At 51.8% G+C, this 19,820-nt stretch overlaps 1 protein-coding gene across 7 annotated transcripts in view; it reads right to left on the bottom strand.

Annotated features, from left to right (window-relative positions):
- The window catches only part of PKNOX2 (PBX/knotted 1 homeobox 2), a 298,309-nt gene that overhangs the window by 14,347 nt on the left and 264,142 nt on the right, over window positions 1–19,820 (bottom strand). For 6 of the 7 annotated variants that reach the window (XM_070782943.1, XM_070782942.1, XM_070782947.1 and 3 more), the window contains 3 exons: window positions 9,094–9,223; window positions 8,547–8,644; window positions 7,600–7,719 (listed from right to left, as the gene is read on the bottom strand). The exons of the other annotated variant lie outside the window; for it this stretch is intronic. In XM_070782943.1, the coding sequence (XP_070639044.1) occupies window positions 7,600–7,719; window positions 8,547–8,644; window positions 9,094–9,223 (348 nt within the window). The remainder of the gene's footprint in view (window positions 1–7,599; window positions 7,720–8,546; window positions 8,645–9,093; window positions 9,224–19,820) is intronic. 7 annotated transcript variants of the gene reach the window in all.

Here is a 19,820-nt window from a genome sequence, read left to right as displayed (position 1 = left end):
CAAGGATGTTTGCTGAGTGATTGAAGGCAACACTGATGTGCAGAGGCAACCAGCTGACTCTCTCCTTCACAAGCCCTCCTTGGCCGGGAGCCTGCATGCAGGGCACATGCTGTACCTGGGTGACTTCCAGCAGGGATGAGCCCAGCATGTGAGGCTCCAGCCCTGTGGGTGAGAACAGCTGGGAACCGGACAAAGAGTCTCAGAGACAAGAATCATGAGGTATACATGTGTAGCAGTATCAGTCAAAGCCAAGAAGGTGAAACCCAAATGTTCATAAAGTGATGAATGGATAAACAAACTGTGGTCTCTCTAACACAATGGGATATTCATACATAGAAATGAAGCACTGCCATGTATTACAAGAGGGTAAACCCTGAAAACATCATGCTAAGTGAAAGAAGCCAGTCACAAAAGATTCCATATCATACAATTCCACTCACGTGAAATTTCCAAAATCAGCAAACCCCTCAAGACAGAAAGTAGACCGCTGGCTTCTAGGGGTGGGCAAGTGATGGCTAAAGGGTACAGGGTTTCTTTCCAGGGTGATGAAATGTTCTGGAATTAGATAGTGGTGATGATTACACAATTTTGTAAATACACCTAAGGCCTCTGAACTGTATAGCTAAAAAGAGTGGATTTTATGGTATGTGAATTACACTTCAATACCCAAAGAATCAAGCGGAGAAGGCCCTTGGTTTTGTGCACTCAGTCTGTGTGACAGCAGCCAAGTGTATCTGACGGCCCTGGAGCAAGGTCGTCAGCTCCGTGGGGTGGGGGCGAGGTGGCAGCAAGCAGAGTGCAACCCTGGTGAGACGTAGGCCTGGCTGGTGGATGCGATGGAGGCCGGAGGAAGAGGAACGGATGAGATAGTCAGGCAGCCTCACTGTATCTGAAAACGAGGGCCGGGCTATCAAACCCCACACCTGTCCCAGGATGGGGCTCTGTGCCTCGACTCAGGGTTGGGGTCCCCTTGTACTTTACCTAGACTTTGTGTGGGAGCCAAGAGATGCTGCTGTTTCTTGAGCCAGTGGAGAGGCAGTACATCCTAGTGGGAAGAAATTAGAGCCACACGGACCTGGTTTCAAGTCTGGTTACCCTTTCGGAGCCTAGTTTTCTAAATGGTAAAACAAGGATGGTAGCAGTACTCCCTCCTAGGCTGACTGGGCAGGTGAAATGAGACGATGCAGAAAGAAGCTTAGCCCGCACCCGGCAAGCCGCAGAGGCTACTGGAGTAGGGGGCTCCATTGGTGGTGGTGGGGCCACTAGGGCTTGGTTTCCTCTCCAGGATCCCCCCATAGTGAAAACATTCTGTAAAGTGGCTCCTGTGCTTGGGTGGCAGCAGCAGGGAGCAGTCACATTTTTGATGGAAATGAGCAGAATCATGCAGGCAGGATGGTGGGGGGAAGCTGTGATCTGGACCGGAGGGGATGAGGGCAGAAGTGGGGACTGGGGAGGCTGGGAAGAGCAGCACCCCTCACCATCCACAGAGGGGACCGGATGGTGGGGGGAAGCTGTGATCTGGACCGGAGGGGATGAGGGCAGAAGTGGGGACAGGGGAGGCTGGGAAGAGCAGCAACCCTCCCCTCCACAGAGGGGACCCTCTACCAGGGTTTCCCACCCAATCTGGATTTGCAATGAAATGATCGCTTCCAGCAGGAATTTAGCTGCTTTCAGCCAGAATGCAATAGCAAGAAAATCTCACTGGAGCAAGGAACTAATGGATGAAACCATCCCAATCTCACAGTAGCCTAAGAGCAAAAAGGCTCGGGGGTTGAGCCTCTATCTCAGGAGCACGCTGTCATCTGAACACATTTCCGGAGCTGCAAGTGCCATGGGACAGTGGAAAAGACAAGAAGTCTCTGACACAGGGCAAAAGGATGAAAGAATACTAACTTCTGCCTGAAGGAAAGAAGACAACAGAGAACCAGCACCCACAGAAGAAGTTCTGAGAATTGGTATCTGTTAAACAAGTCTGCATATTATACCGTGCTCTCCCCTCCTGCTGTCAGCCATTAGAACTGCTGTCTACATCCTGAAAGCTTAGGAGGAATAGCTTACTTTGTAGAATGTTCATTAGTCAATTTATCTGCTTATCAGGAAGACAGCAGTTCTGCATTGACTAGTTTATGCTACTTCTGTGTGTTACTGTAATTATGGAACTTAATTAACTATTCTGTAAACCATGAAATATGAGTGCAAAAAAAGCAAGAGTTGTTGCTAAGAAAACTAAGTGGAGTGCTTTGGAAGACTCCAGAGTCAAATTCGCTTAAAAGTGAGATCAGGTAAGACAAGTGAAAGAGACCGGGATATACAGAAAAAATCTAAAAAGATCCTACAGCCAGATTACTTCCCCAAAGCCAAGGGGCTTATTCCATTTTAAATAAAAATGAAATTTATAGATGCTATATATAGGAGAAATATGTGCAAGTAAAAATGACAAACTTCAATGAGAAAATGACCTTGTTCCTGTATCAAAACATTAGCAAACAAATATACATCTTTTAAATCCAAATAAAATGTATCTTTCTTCGCCTTGCTTGCATGTGCGCCCAGTCATGTCTGACTCTTGGCGACCCCATGGACTGTACCTCACCAGGCTCCTGTGTCCACGGGATTTCCCAGGCAGGAATCCTAGGGCAGGTTGCCATTTCCTACTCCGGGGGATCTTCCCAACCCAGGGATTGAACCCACATCTCCTGCGTCTTCCTACATTGACAGGTGAATTCTTCACCACTGAGTCACGTGGGAAGCCCACGGTGGAATACGGCTTAGCCATAAAGATGAAATAATGCCATTTGTAGCAGCATGGACCTAGAGATTACCATACTGATAAAGTAAGTCAGAGAGAGGCAAATACCACGGGATATCATTTATGCATGGAATCTAAAATAGGACACAAATGAACTTATCTACAAAACAGAAAGAGACTCACAGGCAGAGAGGACAGATCTGTGGTTGCCAAGGGGACGTGGGGGTGTGGGAGGGGTGGGTTAGGAGTTTGGAATCAGCAAAGGCAAACTGTTATACTTAGAATGGATAAACAGCAAGCCCCCACTGTATGGCACAGGGAACTATATTCAATATCCTGTAAACCACGGTGGAAAAGAGTACGAAAAAGAACATATATACGTATAACTGAATCACTCTGTTGTACAGCAGAAATTAACAACGTTGTAAATCAACTACACTTCAATAAAATAAAATAAAAATTAAAATGTATCTTTTTAATGGTTGTTCCTTTCTTCAACAAACTTTTCCAAATAACCAACCAACAAATTAGTTGCCTTGCACTGGATATGAGACCATCTACTGATACTGAGATCTGCCCTTATTCATACCTTTTCTATGCTTCCTTCCTAAAACTGAGCAGCTGCTGCTACTGCTAAGTCGCTTTAGTCGTGTCTGACTCTGTGCGACCCCATGGACTGCAGCCCACCAGGCTCCCCTGTCCCTGGGATTCTCCAGGCAAGAACACTGGAGTGGGTTGCCATTTCCTTTTCCAATGCAGGAAAGTGAAAAGTGAAAGTGAAGTTGCTCAGTCGTGTCCGACCCTCAGCAACCCCATGGACTGCAGCCCTCCAGGCTCCTCCATCCATGGGATTTTCCAGGCAAGAGTACTGGAGTGGGGTGCCATCGCCTTCTCCGAACTGAGCAGCTACTGTGTGTCTAACACAACATTGCCACAGAGCAGTACTCGCCAACAACTATATAGAGTTGTTCCTCAAAGCAACAATGAAAACAAGAGTATGACTCAGAGTGGCCAAATGTCTGGGGAAAGCTTCAAGCCATGCACCCTCTTGCAAATTCATGAAGCCCTCTAGGACACTAAGGGTAAAGAAAGAAGCTAAACTTCGGATAACCCAGATTTTCCTAAACCTATTTCATCGTGCTACCCTTTCTTGGGAGCAACATCTATAATATCCTGTAAGACACACACTTGGGGATCAATCAGTGCTTTGGGGCCCATAGAAGAGGTTTCATATATGATCCCTATTGAGGAATTTACAACTGAGTCAGACATAAAACATGTAGACTGGACACACACATATACACACCGAACTGACAAGTAACAGAGTTAGTCAACGCATTCTTAGGATCAAGAGAGAATCAGTAGCTATCACGGATGAGAATGGATCAGTCAGCTACCTCTAAATAACTTTCACAAATGTTGAGTCTTAGCCTAAAAACCCTGCTCATGGTCCACCCTTCTAGAAAGTTTAAAGAGAACTCACATTTCTTAAGTGTGACTGTGTCAGGCATGGCTCTTTATATATGTTATTTCACTTAATTTTCTCAACTGTGGGAAATGAGTTACTATCTCCTTTTTCAAGGAAATAGAATGCGTGCACAGCTAGTGGAAGGCCCTCAATTCACACCTCTGTCTGTCTGGCTTCAGAGCCTGTCTTCTTTTCACTGTGCCCTGTGACCAAGCGCTTTCACAGAGCCTGTCCTGAGCTGGTGTTTAGCGGGGGCTGTGTGTCTGCCTGTATCTGCAGAGCCAGCCTTGGGCCTGAAGAGGACAGCTTGTCATGCTGAGTTACTAGAGCCCAGACTTCTCCTGACCCTCTTCCTCCCCCTCATCCAGAAGTCCTGAGTTCTGACTTTAAAGGCCGAAGGGTCACTCCCTTGTCCTCTCTCCATGGCCTCTGCGGGGAGGACTTGCCAATGTCAAGTGCTTTATCAACAGTATCCACTCTGAGTGCACTCTGAGCTGCAGAGGGCCTGGGGTGGGTGACAACCTCACTCCCGCAGCTCAGCAGGTCCCCCCTCATCGTTCCAGGTCCTTCTGCAGCTCTAACCTGGGTCCTTCCTTTCCCTCTGCTTTGCTCAGCTGCTCTGCTGTCTCTCGCCTGTCTGGCTGGAGGTGGCAGTGGAGTGGAAGGCAAGGACCCTGAGCTATGGAAGGGGCTGGGCAGGAAGGGGTGAGAGGCAGGGTGAGAGGCGGGACATTGACCTGAAGTCCAAGGTCAGAGGGCAGGCACAGCCAGGAGGGAGGGATACTATGACCTTCTGCCTCAGGCTGAAGGCTTAACTCGGGGGGTGGGAGAGCTGCCATCTGGGGGTGGGAGGCAGCTGAGGTGATGGGAGGCAGTGGGGGTGCTGGCCTGGATGCTGGGCTCCTGGGCAGTGAGGCGGGGACTTGTCTTGCAGCCTCCTCTCCCTACTACACTTGCGTTTTCTCCCCTGAAAAGCGAGGTTGTAGATGTGTTCAGTCTTCAAAAATACACTGGGGGGTTGGGACAGGGGAGAGAAGTCAGCTAACACTTTTTAAGACCCAGGACGTCAGGGCCTCTGCACTCATTTCATTCCTTTGTCATGATCTCCACAAGAGATGAGTGTGGCCAGACCTCAGAGAATTGAGGGAAAGCCTAGATACGGAGCCATACTTGGTTGTCTCAAAAGCCCACACGTTCCCAGCATTCCCACTGCCCTACAGTTACGCATTCTCACAGCATGACACAGGGGGCGCCTGCTATGGCTGGGGAGGTTGCCTGGGTGCCGCAAACCTGGGTGTCACAGGTCAGCACAGACACAAAACCTCCCCTACTGAAGCCCTCTTCTGGGGTCGGGGGCAGGGCTGGAGCTCAGCACAGACACCAGGGTCTTAGGGCCACTACAGCCCTCTGCTCTCTGCCCGCGTGGAAGAGAGACCAGGCAGGGGACCTGGGCACCTCCACCTGATCCTGAGTTAGAGGAAGAGGCTGGCCCTGGCTCCCTGGCTTCTTCACTAGGCTCTGGGCGTCTCTCCATCCTCCTCTCCTCACCTTAACCTTCAGCCTTCCAGCTCCTTCTCTCTAAATTTGGTTATCGTCTGTGCCCAAGGGGCTGCTTTCAAAATGGGCTTCCTCAGCAAAGTACTGGGGCAGCCCTATGTCCCCAGAGTCTGGGCAGGGTGTGGATCTGGTGGTGGATGCAGAGCTCCAGCCGCATCCAGCACCCCAGAGCGATGGTGGCTGTCTGCTGGGTGGGCAGACCCCCTGCTTCCGGGACAGAGATCATCAGTTTAGTTCAGTTCAGTCACTTAGTCGTGTCCGACCCTTTGCAACCCCATGAACTGCAGCACGCCAGGCCTCCCTGTCCATCACCAACTCCTGGAGTTTACTCAAACCCATGTCCATTGAATCGGTGATGCCATCCAACCATCTCATCCTCTGTCGTCCCCTTCTCCTCCTGCCCTCAATCTTTCCCAGCACCAGGGTCTTTTCAAATGAGTCAGCTCTTCATATCAAGTGGCCAAAGATCCCCAAACCCTGGGCCTGGGCTCCATGGCTTTTGGAGGCTCTCCCATTTCAAATAAAGGGCTGATGATTAATTAATTAGTTCCCAAGATCCACTGACTTTCTCTCCTCTCTGAACAAAGAGCCTCCCTAACTCCTGGTTCTTCTCCACACTTTGCCAGCCAATATGCCTACAACCCTAAGCCTCGTATTTATCTTCTGTCTGTGTGTCTATCACTTCCATGCCAGGCCAAGAGCTTGCAGACCACTGGGAGCCTGCCTGTGCTTGAAGATTCTGCCTCCCCATCCCAGACACACACACACACACACACACACACACACTCAGCCCAGACAGAGTCACCAGCTTTATTGCTCCAACCCTTGAATGATGCAAGAAGGTCACAGTTTTGAAGTCACTCCTGATACTCAACCTAAGGCCTATCTGTTGCAACTTACCGTGCACACAAACACAACCACCATCCTGCTAGGTGCACACGGCAGGTTTTTTATAAACCCACGCCCCCCGCAGTGGAAGTTCAGAGTCCTAACCACTGGGCCCCCAGGGAAGCCCCTGTAAACGTTACTCTTTTGTTTTTTAGTGAAAAAAAATTTTGGCTGTCCCACGGCCTGTGGGATTAGTTCCCCGATCAAAGATTGAACCCAAGCCACCTGCCTTGGAAGCGCGGTGCCTTAACCACTGGGCCATCAGAGAAGTCCCCCATAAATGTTACTATTAAACCTCAGGCTGCATCATCATCTCATGAAAGAGACCCAAGGAAACAACTGCTCACTGCATCTCTGAGCTGAGCTGGCTATCTGATGCTAGGATTTCAGCCTGGGCTGGCTGCCCACCTCGGGGTAGGGGTGGGCTTAACCACAGCTCGCCAGTCCACGCTTCTTCTGGCTGCTCTGATCAGAAGGAAAGGGATGCACACCCTCTGCTCCCTCCCCGAGCACCAAGGACTCAGGAAACAGAAGGGTTCTGGTGGAGAATCAGCATTTTCTTCCATGGGAGAGGACAGGGGTGAGCGTGGCTGCTGCAGGAGCAGTAACCACAGCCCCGCTCCCACAGAATCCCACTCTGTTCATGAAACAACACTGCCCACTTGCCCACAACTTTACGCTCTTCAGAACGTGTCCATCCCCGTTACTTCATGGACGTCATATTCTTTTGAGGCAGTAGCCACAAGCACTGGAGGAATCTCCAGCTTTAGGTCCCATTTAAGCCTCCCTCTACCCTGGCCTCTGGAAGATGGTATCCCTACAAGAGAGCCTCTCTCTGAGGCCACGCCCTCTGAAGATGTGGGAATCACGGGCCGGTGTCCCAGGGCTTACTCATACCCCACACTGCAACTCCACACCCCATCACACACACACTCACCATGAGATGCTGGAAGAGCCAAGAACGCATTATATTGGTGGCATGCTTGGGCAAGACTCCTCGTTTGTTCTTGGACTTCTTATCCTCATTGTCCAGGAGGGAGGTGAGGTCAAGGTTAACCTTCAGGGCACGTGGAGAAAAAATCAGCATCAGCAGCCTGGCGGGCCAGCAGCTAGGGACCTGTTGCCATAGAGATGGCAGGCTCTCGCTGCCAATCCCCTATCCCAACTCATTCTGAGGGTCCGGGGGAGGTCACCTTTCCTGTCATCTGGCACCAACCCCTCAGAGAATGGGAGAAGGGAAGAAGGATAGAGAAAGAGGAGAAGGAGGAAGAGGGGAGGAGAGGTAGGGGATGAGAGAGGAGACAGAGGAAACAGGCTCATGCAGAAGGTATAGGAGAGAGAGGTTAGCCATAAACCATCCAATGGTCGTTAGCATTTCTGGGGAACGTGATCTTTTTTGGAGGGTTTTCCTATCAGTTACCATGGTCAGCCCTCACATCAGCTCTGTAGGCTGGTGGGGCCATGAGCAGCTGATGTGAGTCCCTCTTCTATGGAGAGGAACTTGGAGGCTCAGAGGGCTCAGCTGACCTATCCAAGATGGCGGAGCCAATGTCCGCCCTCCAGCCTCTGCCTTCAGATCTTCCCATCCCAGCCTGGCCTCTGTGTGTGCCCTCTACCCCACTGAGCTACAGACTGGCTCAGAGTGCAGAGCAGGAGGAGGAAGTGTAGGATCCCTCCATGTGACCCCGAGATCTCAGGAGCTGGTAGAACCTTTCCAATGCCCACCTTCTTGCCCGTCAGGTGGGGGTGATGATACCTCTCCGGGGAATGATGAGAGGCGAGGGAGCTAGTGGTGGAAAGCGCCTAGCAGACGGCGACTGGGCACGGAGCCCTCCCCCACGCCATGCACATATGCACACACCTGCACTGCACACACACACTCACCTGTGTGTTCTGGATCTGGATGGCTCCCTGGGGGATTGCCTGGGTGACCACCTGACCCTGGGAGGTTACCATGGTAACCGGCTGGTATAAGGCTCCACCTGAGGAGACAACCAGTTTTGGGGTCCCCTGCCATAGGGATGGGTAGGAGTGAGGGCAAGCAGGGCTCCCAATCCACTTGGCACTCACGTGTAAACACTCTCTACTCTGGAGGCCTTCAGCCCCTGTGGGGAAGGGGTGGGAGGGGATGGGGTGCAGAGAACAGAGTCTCTGTGTGTGTTTGCGGGGGGGAAGGGTCTTTGGGTGGGGCTCATGAGGCTCCGACCCAAATTTGTTCCAAACCACCATCGTCAGGTCTTGCTAATGATCTGTAAGCTTATGGAACACTTTAGGCAAGAAACTCAGCTGGGAGCCCCTCCCTTGGCAGGGGGCACCGCCTCCCACATCCTAGGACACTTTGTTCAGTGTCTTGCCCCCCACCAACCCTGGAATTCCCTCAGGGCCACCCACTCTCCTCCCAGGGGTGTTCCCCAGGATCCCCTGCACAGACCTGACACCACTTGTGAGTTGACGGTTGTCATGGCGATGTTGCCCTGCTGGAGCGCTGAGGCTGGGACCACAATCCCCTGGGGGTTATTGGAGACTCCAGACATGGAATTGGGGGAATTCTGCAGGAGGTCCTGGCAGCAAGGGAGGCGTGGTTTGTGACAGTGTCACTAAGGGCTTAGCTGCCACAACCCCAAATTCCTCCTCTTCCCTCCCGCTTCCTGCCTTCCCGCCTCCCGCCTCCTGCTCCTCCCAGACCCAAATCCAAAAGGCATTCTCCCTAGAAAGTGTGAATAAGCAGGTTCAACTTTACAAACAACTAACCGACAAGAGTCATCTGCTGACCTATTCCATTCCCCTGTGAACTTGAGACAGAAATGATCCCCCACACCAGTGGTGCCCACCCTTGGCTTCACCGTGGAAGCTCCAGTATTGATGCCTGGGTTCCATTCCCAGACATTCTAACTTAATTGGTCAGGGGTGTGGCCAGGGCTCTGTGGGGAAAGTGCATGTTGAAAGCTCCAGGTGACTCGGATGTGAAGCCAGGGCTGGGAACCAGGCTTTACCTGCTTAGCGCATACTCATCCTTCACCCTCAGCTATCCCCAGAAGCCTCCTGCCACCGAGGGTCTCGCTGCTCAGCACCCGTATCACGGCGTTTATGACACAAAGCTCCCCACAAAGCAGCCGCCAACGTACTATCTGTACTTAGTTCAGATCTGCCGTATCGTGGCTACTAAAATATTTGCTAAATAATAATAAAGATAGCCCCCTGTCCTCTTCATCACCCGTCTTCCAGGGCATCCCATAGGAGTGTCCCCTCAGCTGGGGGCACATTTCATCAGTTCCCCCCCTCCTTAGGTCCCCAACCTAAGCCCCCTGAGGAGGCTCACTCCCCAGGCTGTCACCTGCGGGCCCCTTTCCTGCAGACAATCCAAAGCAGCTAAGGGGCCTTTTTTTTTTTTCTGGCACACTCATCATTGCCACCTAAGAGCTGGGCAGAGAGTGCTTGGACTCTGTTGTAGGTGGACAGGAAGCAGGCTCAGCTGAGAGCCTCCAGGAAGGGGCAGTGAGGCCTCCCTCCTTGGTCACCGGGCGCTCTGCTCTGCTAGGGAGGGTTTGTGAGGAAGGAATTGAGTGTGAGGGTTGGGGTCTCTAGGTTTCGTTTGGAGAAAGCAAGGCAGGCATGAATGGTGGAAAGTAAGTGAGCCTGAAAAGACCCACTGGGGTCGCTGAGCACCCCCCAACCACAGTTCTTCCTGTGAAGACAAGACTTATACTGGGTAACCTGCTGGCTAGGATGGTCATTCCCATGGCGAAAGCCTGGAATCACAGGCCTGAAGCTTTTAGGATTTAGACAGGAAAATGGTTAAGAAAATGGACAGCAAGGTGATCAAGCCAGTCCATCCTAAAGGAAATCAACCCTGAATATTCATTGGAAGGACTGATGCTGAAGCTGAAGCTCCAATATTTTGGCCATCTGATGCGAAGAGCCAACTCATTAGAAAAGACCCTGATGCTGGGAAAGATTAAAGGCAGAAGGAGAAGGGGGTGACAGAGGATGAGATGGTTGGATGGCATCATCGACTTAGTGGATAGGACTGTGCGCAAACTCTGGGAGACAGTGAAGGACAGGGAAGCCTGGCATGCTGCACGCAGTCCATGGAGTCGCAAAGAGTCAGACATGACTGAACATGCCATGGTTAAGAAAATCCGGGGGAAAAGAAAGCCCCCAGTTCCCTAGCTTTGGTTTAAGGACCGGATGAGCTTGGACAATCAGCTGCAGGAAGATCGAGAGCATGCAGCAAGAAGTGTGTGCCTGGAGCAAAACCTGGAGCCACTGCCTGCAAATCTGGAGCCACAGACCAAGAAGACACATCAGGGGCCGGGGGACAGCCGTGGCACGTCACTTCCCAGACCCTAGCTCTCAGGAGCTGGCTGAGCCTTGTAGGTGGAGGCAGTCGGTACAGACAGTTTCACTCGATTCAGCTGCTTACCCACCCTTGGCATCTTCTCCAGAACTGCCTTTTTTTACCCTCCTGGACTGTCCGGCCCAGGGCTGAGGAGATCAGGCTATAAATAAGCAGCCGTGGGACTGGAGTCTGGTTGCCCCTCCTCCACGCCCTCGCCTATCGCCCCTCCTATCTGGCTTCTGATGGGGCGGGGTGGGGGAGGAGGCCTTGCTTCCCCACTGGCTCACCTCTGCGGCTGTGACCTTGCTGAAGGGAGGAGGGGCCAGCTCCTGCCTCACTTTTTCCTTTCTGGGACCTGTGAGGGCCTCCCCACCAGTGAGGTTTATTCTTTGAGCAGGACTCTCAGCCTTTCCATTTGGACAGCTCAAGTGTAACACCATCTGAGCTGCAGAAATCTAGAAACTGGAAGGGCCCTTTTGCTGCTGCTGTTGCTAAGTCGCTTCAGTCGTGTCCGACTCTGTGTGACCCCATGGACTGCAGCCCACCAGGCTCCCCTGTCCCTGGGAGAAGGGCCCTTACAGCCTGAGTATTCCAGCTCCCTGGGGTACAAACGAGGAATTGAGGCTAAGAAACCCAAACCACTTGCTCAAGGTCCCCCAGGTGGGTAGCAACAACAAGGTTAGGCCACAGCCCTCCTTCACCCACAAACACTGCACCCCCACCCCAGGGCCAAGAACTGGGCGGCAAGGTGCTCCTGGAATCACAGGGGTTCAATGAATATGAGCAGGTGAGCAGATAAAAACAACCCAAACCCAGACATACAGAGGCGGCATGGGCACCCGAGGAAAGGATGGTGGATTAGGAATTAGCACGTCATGGCTCTTTGGTCCCATGGCAACCCACCCCAGTATTCTTGCCTGGAGAATCCCATGGACAGAGGAGACTGGTAGGCTACAGTCCATGGGGTTACAAAGAGTCAGACACAACTGAAATGACTTAGCACGCATGCACAGCCCTTCAGTAGGCTCTTTATTTATTAGATGTGTCTGGCCCTGTGTTCACACCCAGGAATCCTCGAAGCCTGACTCTTCAGCTTGAGTCTGTTCCGAACTTGAGCTCCCCTCGATCCAGCCTCCCAGCCAACCTTTCTCCCAGGGTGTAAACCAGTACTGAGATTATGAAAAGCTGGGACAAACTTGAAAATTAAAAAAAAAAAAAAAACTACTTATTTATTTTATTTGACTGTGCCAGGTGTTAGGTGTGGCCTGCAGGATCTTCAGTTGAGGCATGTGGGATTGAATTCCCTGACCAGGGATTGAACCCAGGCCCCTTGCACTGGGAACATGGAGTCTTGGTCACTGGATCACCAAGGAAGTCTCTGGAAGGTACATTTAATAGTTGAGGACACCCACTTCATTGACACTCACCATAAAACTCATGGCAAATGACTTTTCAATGACCTCTGGTTTGGAACCATCCATGCCATGGTGCTCATCACTGAATAAGGATATTTGGGAATTTCCAACATAAAAAGTTGCTCCAGACATTCTTCCATTCCCAAAATAAATCCAGCAAGGTTAGGAAAATATATGCAAAGCCAGTAAAATAAATACAAGATGTATGACTTGGGATTCAACCAGCACATCTTCACTAGCCAGAGGCAAGAGAGTGAGTTATCACTTGGATCTTCCCTGGCTTATTCACACTCTGACTGGTTCTCAGCCTTGTGGCTTGGTTAACCTCTGTGCCAGCTTACCCGGTTTGGGTAACTAAAGGCAATTTATTCTTTGCATCAGACCTTTCACTTTCCTACCCTCTCCTCCTACTCTGGGTCTTTGCTGGGAGGTGCTAAGAGGCAGCTGAGTTACATCAGTAAAGGAATGAAACAGAGAACCTCCTGGGTGGAAACTGTGGTCAGGGGCCTGTGCTGACCACAGCTTAGCTGGGACAGAGAAGAAGCAAAATATTGGCATCTCTGGGGTCTAGAGAAGTGATATTCATCTCTTTGTTGGTGTTGTTGTTGTTGCTCAGTTGTGTCCGACTCTTTGTGACCCCATGGAGTGTAGCCTGGCAGGCTCCTCTGTCTTCCACTGTCTCCCAGAGTCTGCTCAGAATCATGTCCATTAAGCAGGTGATGCTATCTAACCATCCCGTCCTCTGCTGCCCCCTTCTCCTTTTGCTGGCAGTCTCTGACATTTGTAAATATGAGCTGTTTCACAAACCTGCCTGAGCACTGGAGTGTTTTTAAAGACACAGATTCTCAGGGCCATTAAATGAGACCATCGGCCATCTCGTGTTTCTTTTCTTTTCTTTTCTTTTTTTAGTTGTTGGCACGTGGGATCTAGTTCCCCGACCAGGGATTGAACCGAGGCTCCCTGCCTTGGGAGCACAGTCTTAGCTGCTGGACCACAAGGGAAGTCCTAGCAGTCTGTGTTTTTAAAAAACCCCTCTCAGATGGTCCCAAAGATCAGCTGGGACTGAACACCACATTTTTATTACACACACTGAGTATCAGAGAACATTCTCTCACTGCACTATTTCATCTTAACCTCACCACTACCTATGGGGTCAGCAGAGGAGAGAATTCCCAAATATCGTCGATTCTGTTCGCCTGAGGAGGAATCAAGGTCCTGAGAATGGAAGTGACATTCTTGAGTCACATAGCTCTTGAATCCGGGTCTTCCAGTCCCAAGTGTGGCACGGATGCTGCGGTGGGGAGATGAGCTTTGGAGCCAGTCAGCCAGGCTCCAAGGTAAGCATGGTGTCTGGCACATTTAGGCACCTAGTAAATCATTTCCCACTTCCTCTGGCTAAGGTCACTCCACTAGGGAACGGCACAGCCAGGGTTTAAAACCTGTCCTAGAAGTCGCAGAGTCTTGAGGGTTCCTTACTTGGCAACAGCAGAGGTTCACCCAGAGTTGCACACCTAGCCATGGTGGTCAGTGCCACGTGCCCTGTGCCAGCTTCCCTGCCCAAATGGTGTTCCTGGTCCAAGGCCAAGCCACAGAATCCGAAGCTGCAGTCTCTGTCCCAGACGAGCCCCGTGACTTGACTTCGCAGCTATTTCTGGTCCTGCCTTAGTCTCCAGCCTGCTAGAGCCTTGTCTCTATGGAGACAAAGGGACTGGGTCTCTGGGGACCACCTCCTGGTCTTTTCTGAAGGAGGAGCTACTATGGCAGCAGCAGGAGTCCCCTGGGGAGAAGACGTTGGCTAAGCACACAGTGTTATTATCTTCTTGACAGCTTCCTCCTGGGGCTCATCACACTCCAAACCTGGTGGATGCTTCTCCATCTAGACCCAAATAGAGCTGTTTCCTGCCAGGCTCCTTGGCCCCATAAAGAGGTGAGGGGCACATGTGGTACTTTCAGTGACATCCCAATATCCGGGGTCTCACATCCCTTGAGTTGCCCAGGAACCAGGGGCTGAAAGCTGGTTATCCAGCCCAGGAGTTCTCTGCCGTGTTCAGGAGCATGGCAGGGGTGTCCCCAAGCCTCTGGAAACTGCCAGAAGCCTAGGAATCATGGGCATTCTTCCTGGCTTCTCTGCTGGAGCTGTTCCACTGGGTCTCTTACTTTCTAGTAGGAAATGGGCCAAAAAGCTGAAAGCTTAGAGTTTCCCAGGAAGGACATCCTTTAGGGCGGGGACCAGATGACCAAGAGGTCAGATGGAAACCAATGAGCTGGCCTCCACAGGCCTCATCTCGCTCCTGCTCCTTGTGTGCTGTTTCTCAGAGACACAGGCTGAAAGCCCCTCGGGGAGTGGGGCAGAGAGAGGCAGGAGAGCAGCTTACGACAGCTGAGAACTTGCACTCCTCGACACCGCCCATGGGCCAGCTGCCAGGCCCTTGGGCCCTGGGGCCATCGGTCATTCCTTCTGACCCACAGTGGTCACTGGGTGAGTTCTACTCCACATTTCATTTCTGGAACAAAAAAAGATGACTTGTTCAAAAGGAAGCCCTTTTGAACTACGAAAAAGTGAAGGGCTCCATGATTACTTTTAAAAGCAGAGGGTGGGGTTGGGGTTGGAAATAAGCTGGCATTGACTGTGAACTCTGACACTGTGGTCTGATGTCAGCCCAGGGGGAGGTATGTCAGCTCCTTGGACTGTCTTCCTTCACTGTTATTAAGGGGAGGGCTTGTGCTGCCTGGGAAGACTTAATTTCCACTCAAGGAAGAAATTCCTGGAACAAATTGTGATGGCAGGAAGAAATGAAGAGTGAAGGAAAGAACTGATTAGAGTTTTCCTTTAAGTTGTTTTGCAATAGCTGGAATTTTTTTTATCTTATTAGGATGCCTGCGAAACAGGGGAGTGAATTGGATGAACTCGCAAAGGCCCTTCCAGTTGGGGATTTTAGAAAAAAACACCACCACTCCCTGAGATGTATTGTGAGTGGGTGGAGGGTATGCGGGGGCGGGGCGGGGGGGGGGGGTGGGACAGCCAGAGCGGGCAGCCCCAGATGTCTGCCATCCACCCCCAGGCCACTAGGGGTCTCTGCTGATCCACCAGCCCAGACGTTTCTCCCAAAGCCTCCCCAGCCTCCTAGGAGGACCGGTTTGCGCCTATCTTGCCTGGGCTGGGGGTGGGGAGCCAGTTCTGAGAGCCTGGGTTCTGCTGGGAAGCTTGTCCTGACCCACTCGGGCATGCCCTTGGCCCATCCTCTCAACTCCTTTTTAACGCTTCCTGTTGGCTTGGCACACTGGGCACACAGCAGAAGGCATCTTTCTTATACATGTGTCTTTTCCCCTGTTTGGTTGCAGGGTTTTTCTTTTCTTTTTTTCTTTTAGGGAAACAGGGGTCTTTAAATTCCCCCAAGCTACCCAGCACAGCACTGGGTGCCTGATAGACGCTCGGTAGGTCGGCGGCCTGCCTGAGCTGAGGTCTGGACCTGCTGAGGAGGTTACCGTTGTCCCCAGGCACCCCATTCTTGGCAGTGTCCCTCCATTTCTGGCAAAGCCAGCGGGCTAAGAAGAGTCGGGTTCCCGAACCCAGGAAGCCAGTCACATGTAAACAAGCCACCTAACCCCGTTCCTCTTCCTCTCCTGGTGGGAGCTGACATCTCAAGGGAAAGGCACTTGGCCTGCAGGGACACGCAGCAGCTGCCGCTCTTAAGGAACCCTCCCTTGGAAGGAGGGAGCCGCTCTGGTTTCCGAGCCTGGTAGGGCGGCCTTCAGCAGGTCCTGGCCCCTGAGCTGGAGGGTGGGTGGGGTCGTGGGGTGGGGGGCTAGGGACCCAGGAGGGACAGCCTTAACACCCATGGAGGAAGAAGGCAGTGGAACTCAGTGTCCTGTCACTTGGGTTGGGGGTGTCCCCTTTCCATCTCAGTAGTGACCCTGCAGAGTGGACCACCACTCCCACGCTCGGCCACGACGCAGAACTTCCAGGGGCTGGCCTGAGGTGTTGGCCCTCCACCCCCTTGGCTTCCTGCTAATCCTGGAAATGTAGACTCCCTGTGGGTCAATCGGCAAGTCCCCTTCCCCAGGCGGGGGTGCACTGATAATGCCCTTCCTGTATTTTTAGAGAGCAGCCCACCTGCGGAGTGACATCTGGTGGGTGAAGCCTGGTATCTCAAAACTCTGCTCTCTGTGGCCTCTCCCCTCCCTACTTTCAATTAGCGAACCCAAATTCTTTCTTCTCCGCAATTGCTTTCTCACTTGCTCTCTCATCCCTGATTGACAACTAGACAGGGTCATGGCTCCCCACTAGGGGTCCAGGAACCCTGGTTCTCCTTCCTACACATCTCTGAAAAAGTAAAAGGACCTAGGAAATGAAAATGGACTCTGGAGGACTCCATCCCTGACTCTGTCGCTTATTAGGCATGGGGCCTTGAGCCTTAACTGCTCTGAGTTTCCCTTTCCTTGAGTATAAAGTGGAGAAAAGAATGTGCACTTTGCAGGCTGGTTGTGATGAGTGAGAGAATGTGTGTCAAACACCCAGTACACACAGTGTCTGAGACCAGGGAGCTCCATAAACGTGGACGTTTTCTCCCTTTCCTCTGCCAGTTCTCCCTTGAGCAGCTCAAGAGGTAGCAACTTAGTTCATTTATCTCCAATGCGTCTTCCAGCCTTAACCCATTGCCCACATTCTCACTGAAGAACGGAAGTCTTTGGCAGTTACGATGATCAGACTCAAGGCATAGCCCCCACAAATCTGGCTGCAAGATACTCCATTTGCAGTTAGAGATTGTGTGGCAGTGGTTTTTATGCCCTTGGAACTGAGCAGGCTCGGTAGATCCCTGAACAGATGCTTGAGGCGTGAGTTTCCCCCTAAACCCTGGCCTCTTTGCTCCAGGGACTGTTCTCTCTGTTCCTCCCCTTCTCCAGACTTCTCTTTACACTGGGAACACTCACACCAAGAGCTCCTAGATTGTCTACTAACCGCCCTCCACTCACCTGAGTGAAAAGAAAAAGTGAAAATGAAAGCTTTAGTCACTTAGTCGTGTCTGACTCTTTGCAACTCCATGCACTATAGCCCACCAGGCTCCTCTGTCCATGGATTTTCCAGGCAAGAATACTGGAGTGGGTTGCCATTCCCTTCTCCAGGGGATTTTCCTGACCCAGGAATTGAACCTGGGGTCTCCTGCACTGCAGGCAGATTCTTTACCATCTGAGCCACCAGGGAAACCCCAAGCCTAACTACCCCAAGCCCCTACTGGCCCAAGCCTGCCTGAAATGCTCCCTCCCTCAGGAGGTCCTCCCAAAGCCAGTGAAGCTACAGCTTCTCCAATCACATTAGCTTTGGAAATTCTCCTGCACACCTATCTGATCCCTCCTGAGGTTGGTTCAGTCTGTCTCTGGGCCGGAACAGACCCTGGCCATGAGGGTATACAGGTGGGGCCTGGTCTTTCCCAGCGGGAGGTAGAAGGATGCTGAGAGGTGACTGGGCAACCTCAGGCCACGTACATGCTTCGCTCAATCCAGACCCCTTCCAGCGGCTGCTTTCCTGTCCTTCCTCAGGGTCCTCTTGCCCCTGAGCACTGTATGCTCACAGAACTTATCTAGATCTTCAGGTGGCTCCCTCCCACTGAGGTTGAGTGCTCATCCTGGAAAATTCACAGTGTTCTCTCAGGACCTAGTGCAGTGCATACAGTAAGCGTCCCTCCAGTGCTTGGCAACTGAGTGAGAACTGTGGCTCAGCCTGATCTGCCCTGGAAGAGAGCTGGGGTTTAATCTCCAAGGCGAAAGACGGTTTAAGGTTAAATGCAAGCTTGGCGTGAGGGTCTCTTCAGTGGAATCAAGGAAAGTGAAAGTGTTAGTTGCTCAGTTGTGTCTGACTCTTTGAGACCCCATGAACTGTAGCCCGCCAGACTCCTCTGTCCATGGGATTTTCCAGGCAAGAGCCACTGGAGTGGGTTGCCATGCTCTCCTCCAGGGGATCGTCTCAACCCAGGGATCGAACCCAGGTGTCCCTCATTGCAGGCAGATTCTTTTACAGTCTGAACCACCAAGGAAGCCCCTGGAATCAAGGAAGAGGTTCCTTGCTAAGGATCTGCCCACACAGGAAGCCTGGGCTCTGCTGAGTAAGAAGCTAGGATGTCATTAGACACAGGCAGGGCAGGATGGCTTCCTGGGGAGGGGGAAGACCAGGCTGTGGTCCAAGCCCTTGGAAACCCCAGTTTAGCTCTCCTGCTTGGACGGAGCAGTCTCCTCCACTCGGCACTCCCATTCTACCCCCTATAGAGAAAGCTCACGCATCGAAATGGAAGGCCACGTGGGGAGTATGCCCAGACCCCATTGTGCCAGATGAGGACACGGTATGGCATCCGAGAGAGGGGGACCAATGTGAGTAAAAAAAAAATATCTCCCACTTTGCAACACAAGACTGGATGATCAGCACACAGGCAAAAGCATGAGCCAGCACTTTGCAACAAAGCTGGCGGGCGTCCGGAATGTTGATCCCGTGGATCATGTTCCGGAGGGGAGACACCCCTCCCCAGGCCAGGCTGGCGCGCACTGCGGCTATTTCAGGCTGGGGGGGATTAAGGTCGAACCATGACGAATGTGTATGCAGATACACACACACACACACACACACTCACACACACACACACACATGCTCCTCCTCTCTCCTTTCTGGTGCTGATTTCCATGCTCAGACCCCAGGCCTGCCTCCTGCACTGAGTCTCTCAGCCCCATGGGGCTCTCCTTCCTGGGGAGGCCCAGGGCCAGCCCGCACCCACCTTAGCAAGGAAGAGATGGGAGCCTGGGAATGAGGATGGGGCGACACACACAAGGCATCCTGCCCACCTTCTCCTCTGCACACCCCAGGACACTGCGCCGACCCCGCCCCGGCCCCTCCCCCCACTGCTGTCACCATCTCTCTTTCCATCTCTTTCTGCCTCTGTCTGTCTCCAGACTCACTTTCCTCTTCCTTGTCTGCGTCTCTTTGTCTCTGTTGCTCTTTTCCTCCAGTTCTTCATCCTCTCTGCACCTCCCTCTCAAACATGACCCTTGAGACCTACTGTATAGCATAGGGAACTCTGCTTAATGTTATGTGGCAGCCTTGGATGGGAGTTTGGGGAAGAATGGATACATGTATATGTATGGCTGAGTCCCTTCGCTGTTCACCTGAAGCTATCACAACATTGCTAATCAACTAAATGCCAATATAAAAATTAAAAGTTTGAAAAAAGAATATAAGACAGAAAAGCAAAGCATACCCTTGATATTTGCTTTCTTTCCCTCTTTCTCCCTATTTTTCCTTCCCTCCTCAGCCTTCTTCTTGCCTCTGATTTTTCTCTCTCCATCTTTCTCATCATATTACGTCCTCCAACAGAAAATTATTGGTTAACTACCATGCACCAGACTCTGTGTGGTTACTGT

This window comes from Bos indicus, chromosome 29 (assembly GCF_029378745.1).
Source record: "Bos indicus isolate NIAB-ARS_2022 breed Sahiwal x Tharparkar chromosome 29, NIAB-ARS_B.indTharparkar_mat_pri_1.0, whole genome shotgun sequence".
NCBI lineage: Eukaryota > Metazoa > Chordata > Mammalia > Artiodactyla > Bovidae > Bos > Bos indicus.
Note: the sequence above shows the minus strand (reverse complement) of the source record. Positions and strands in the feature narration are given on the sequence as shown.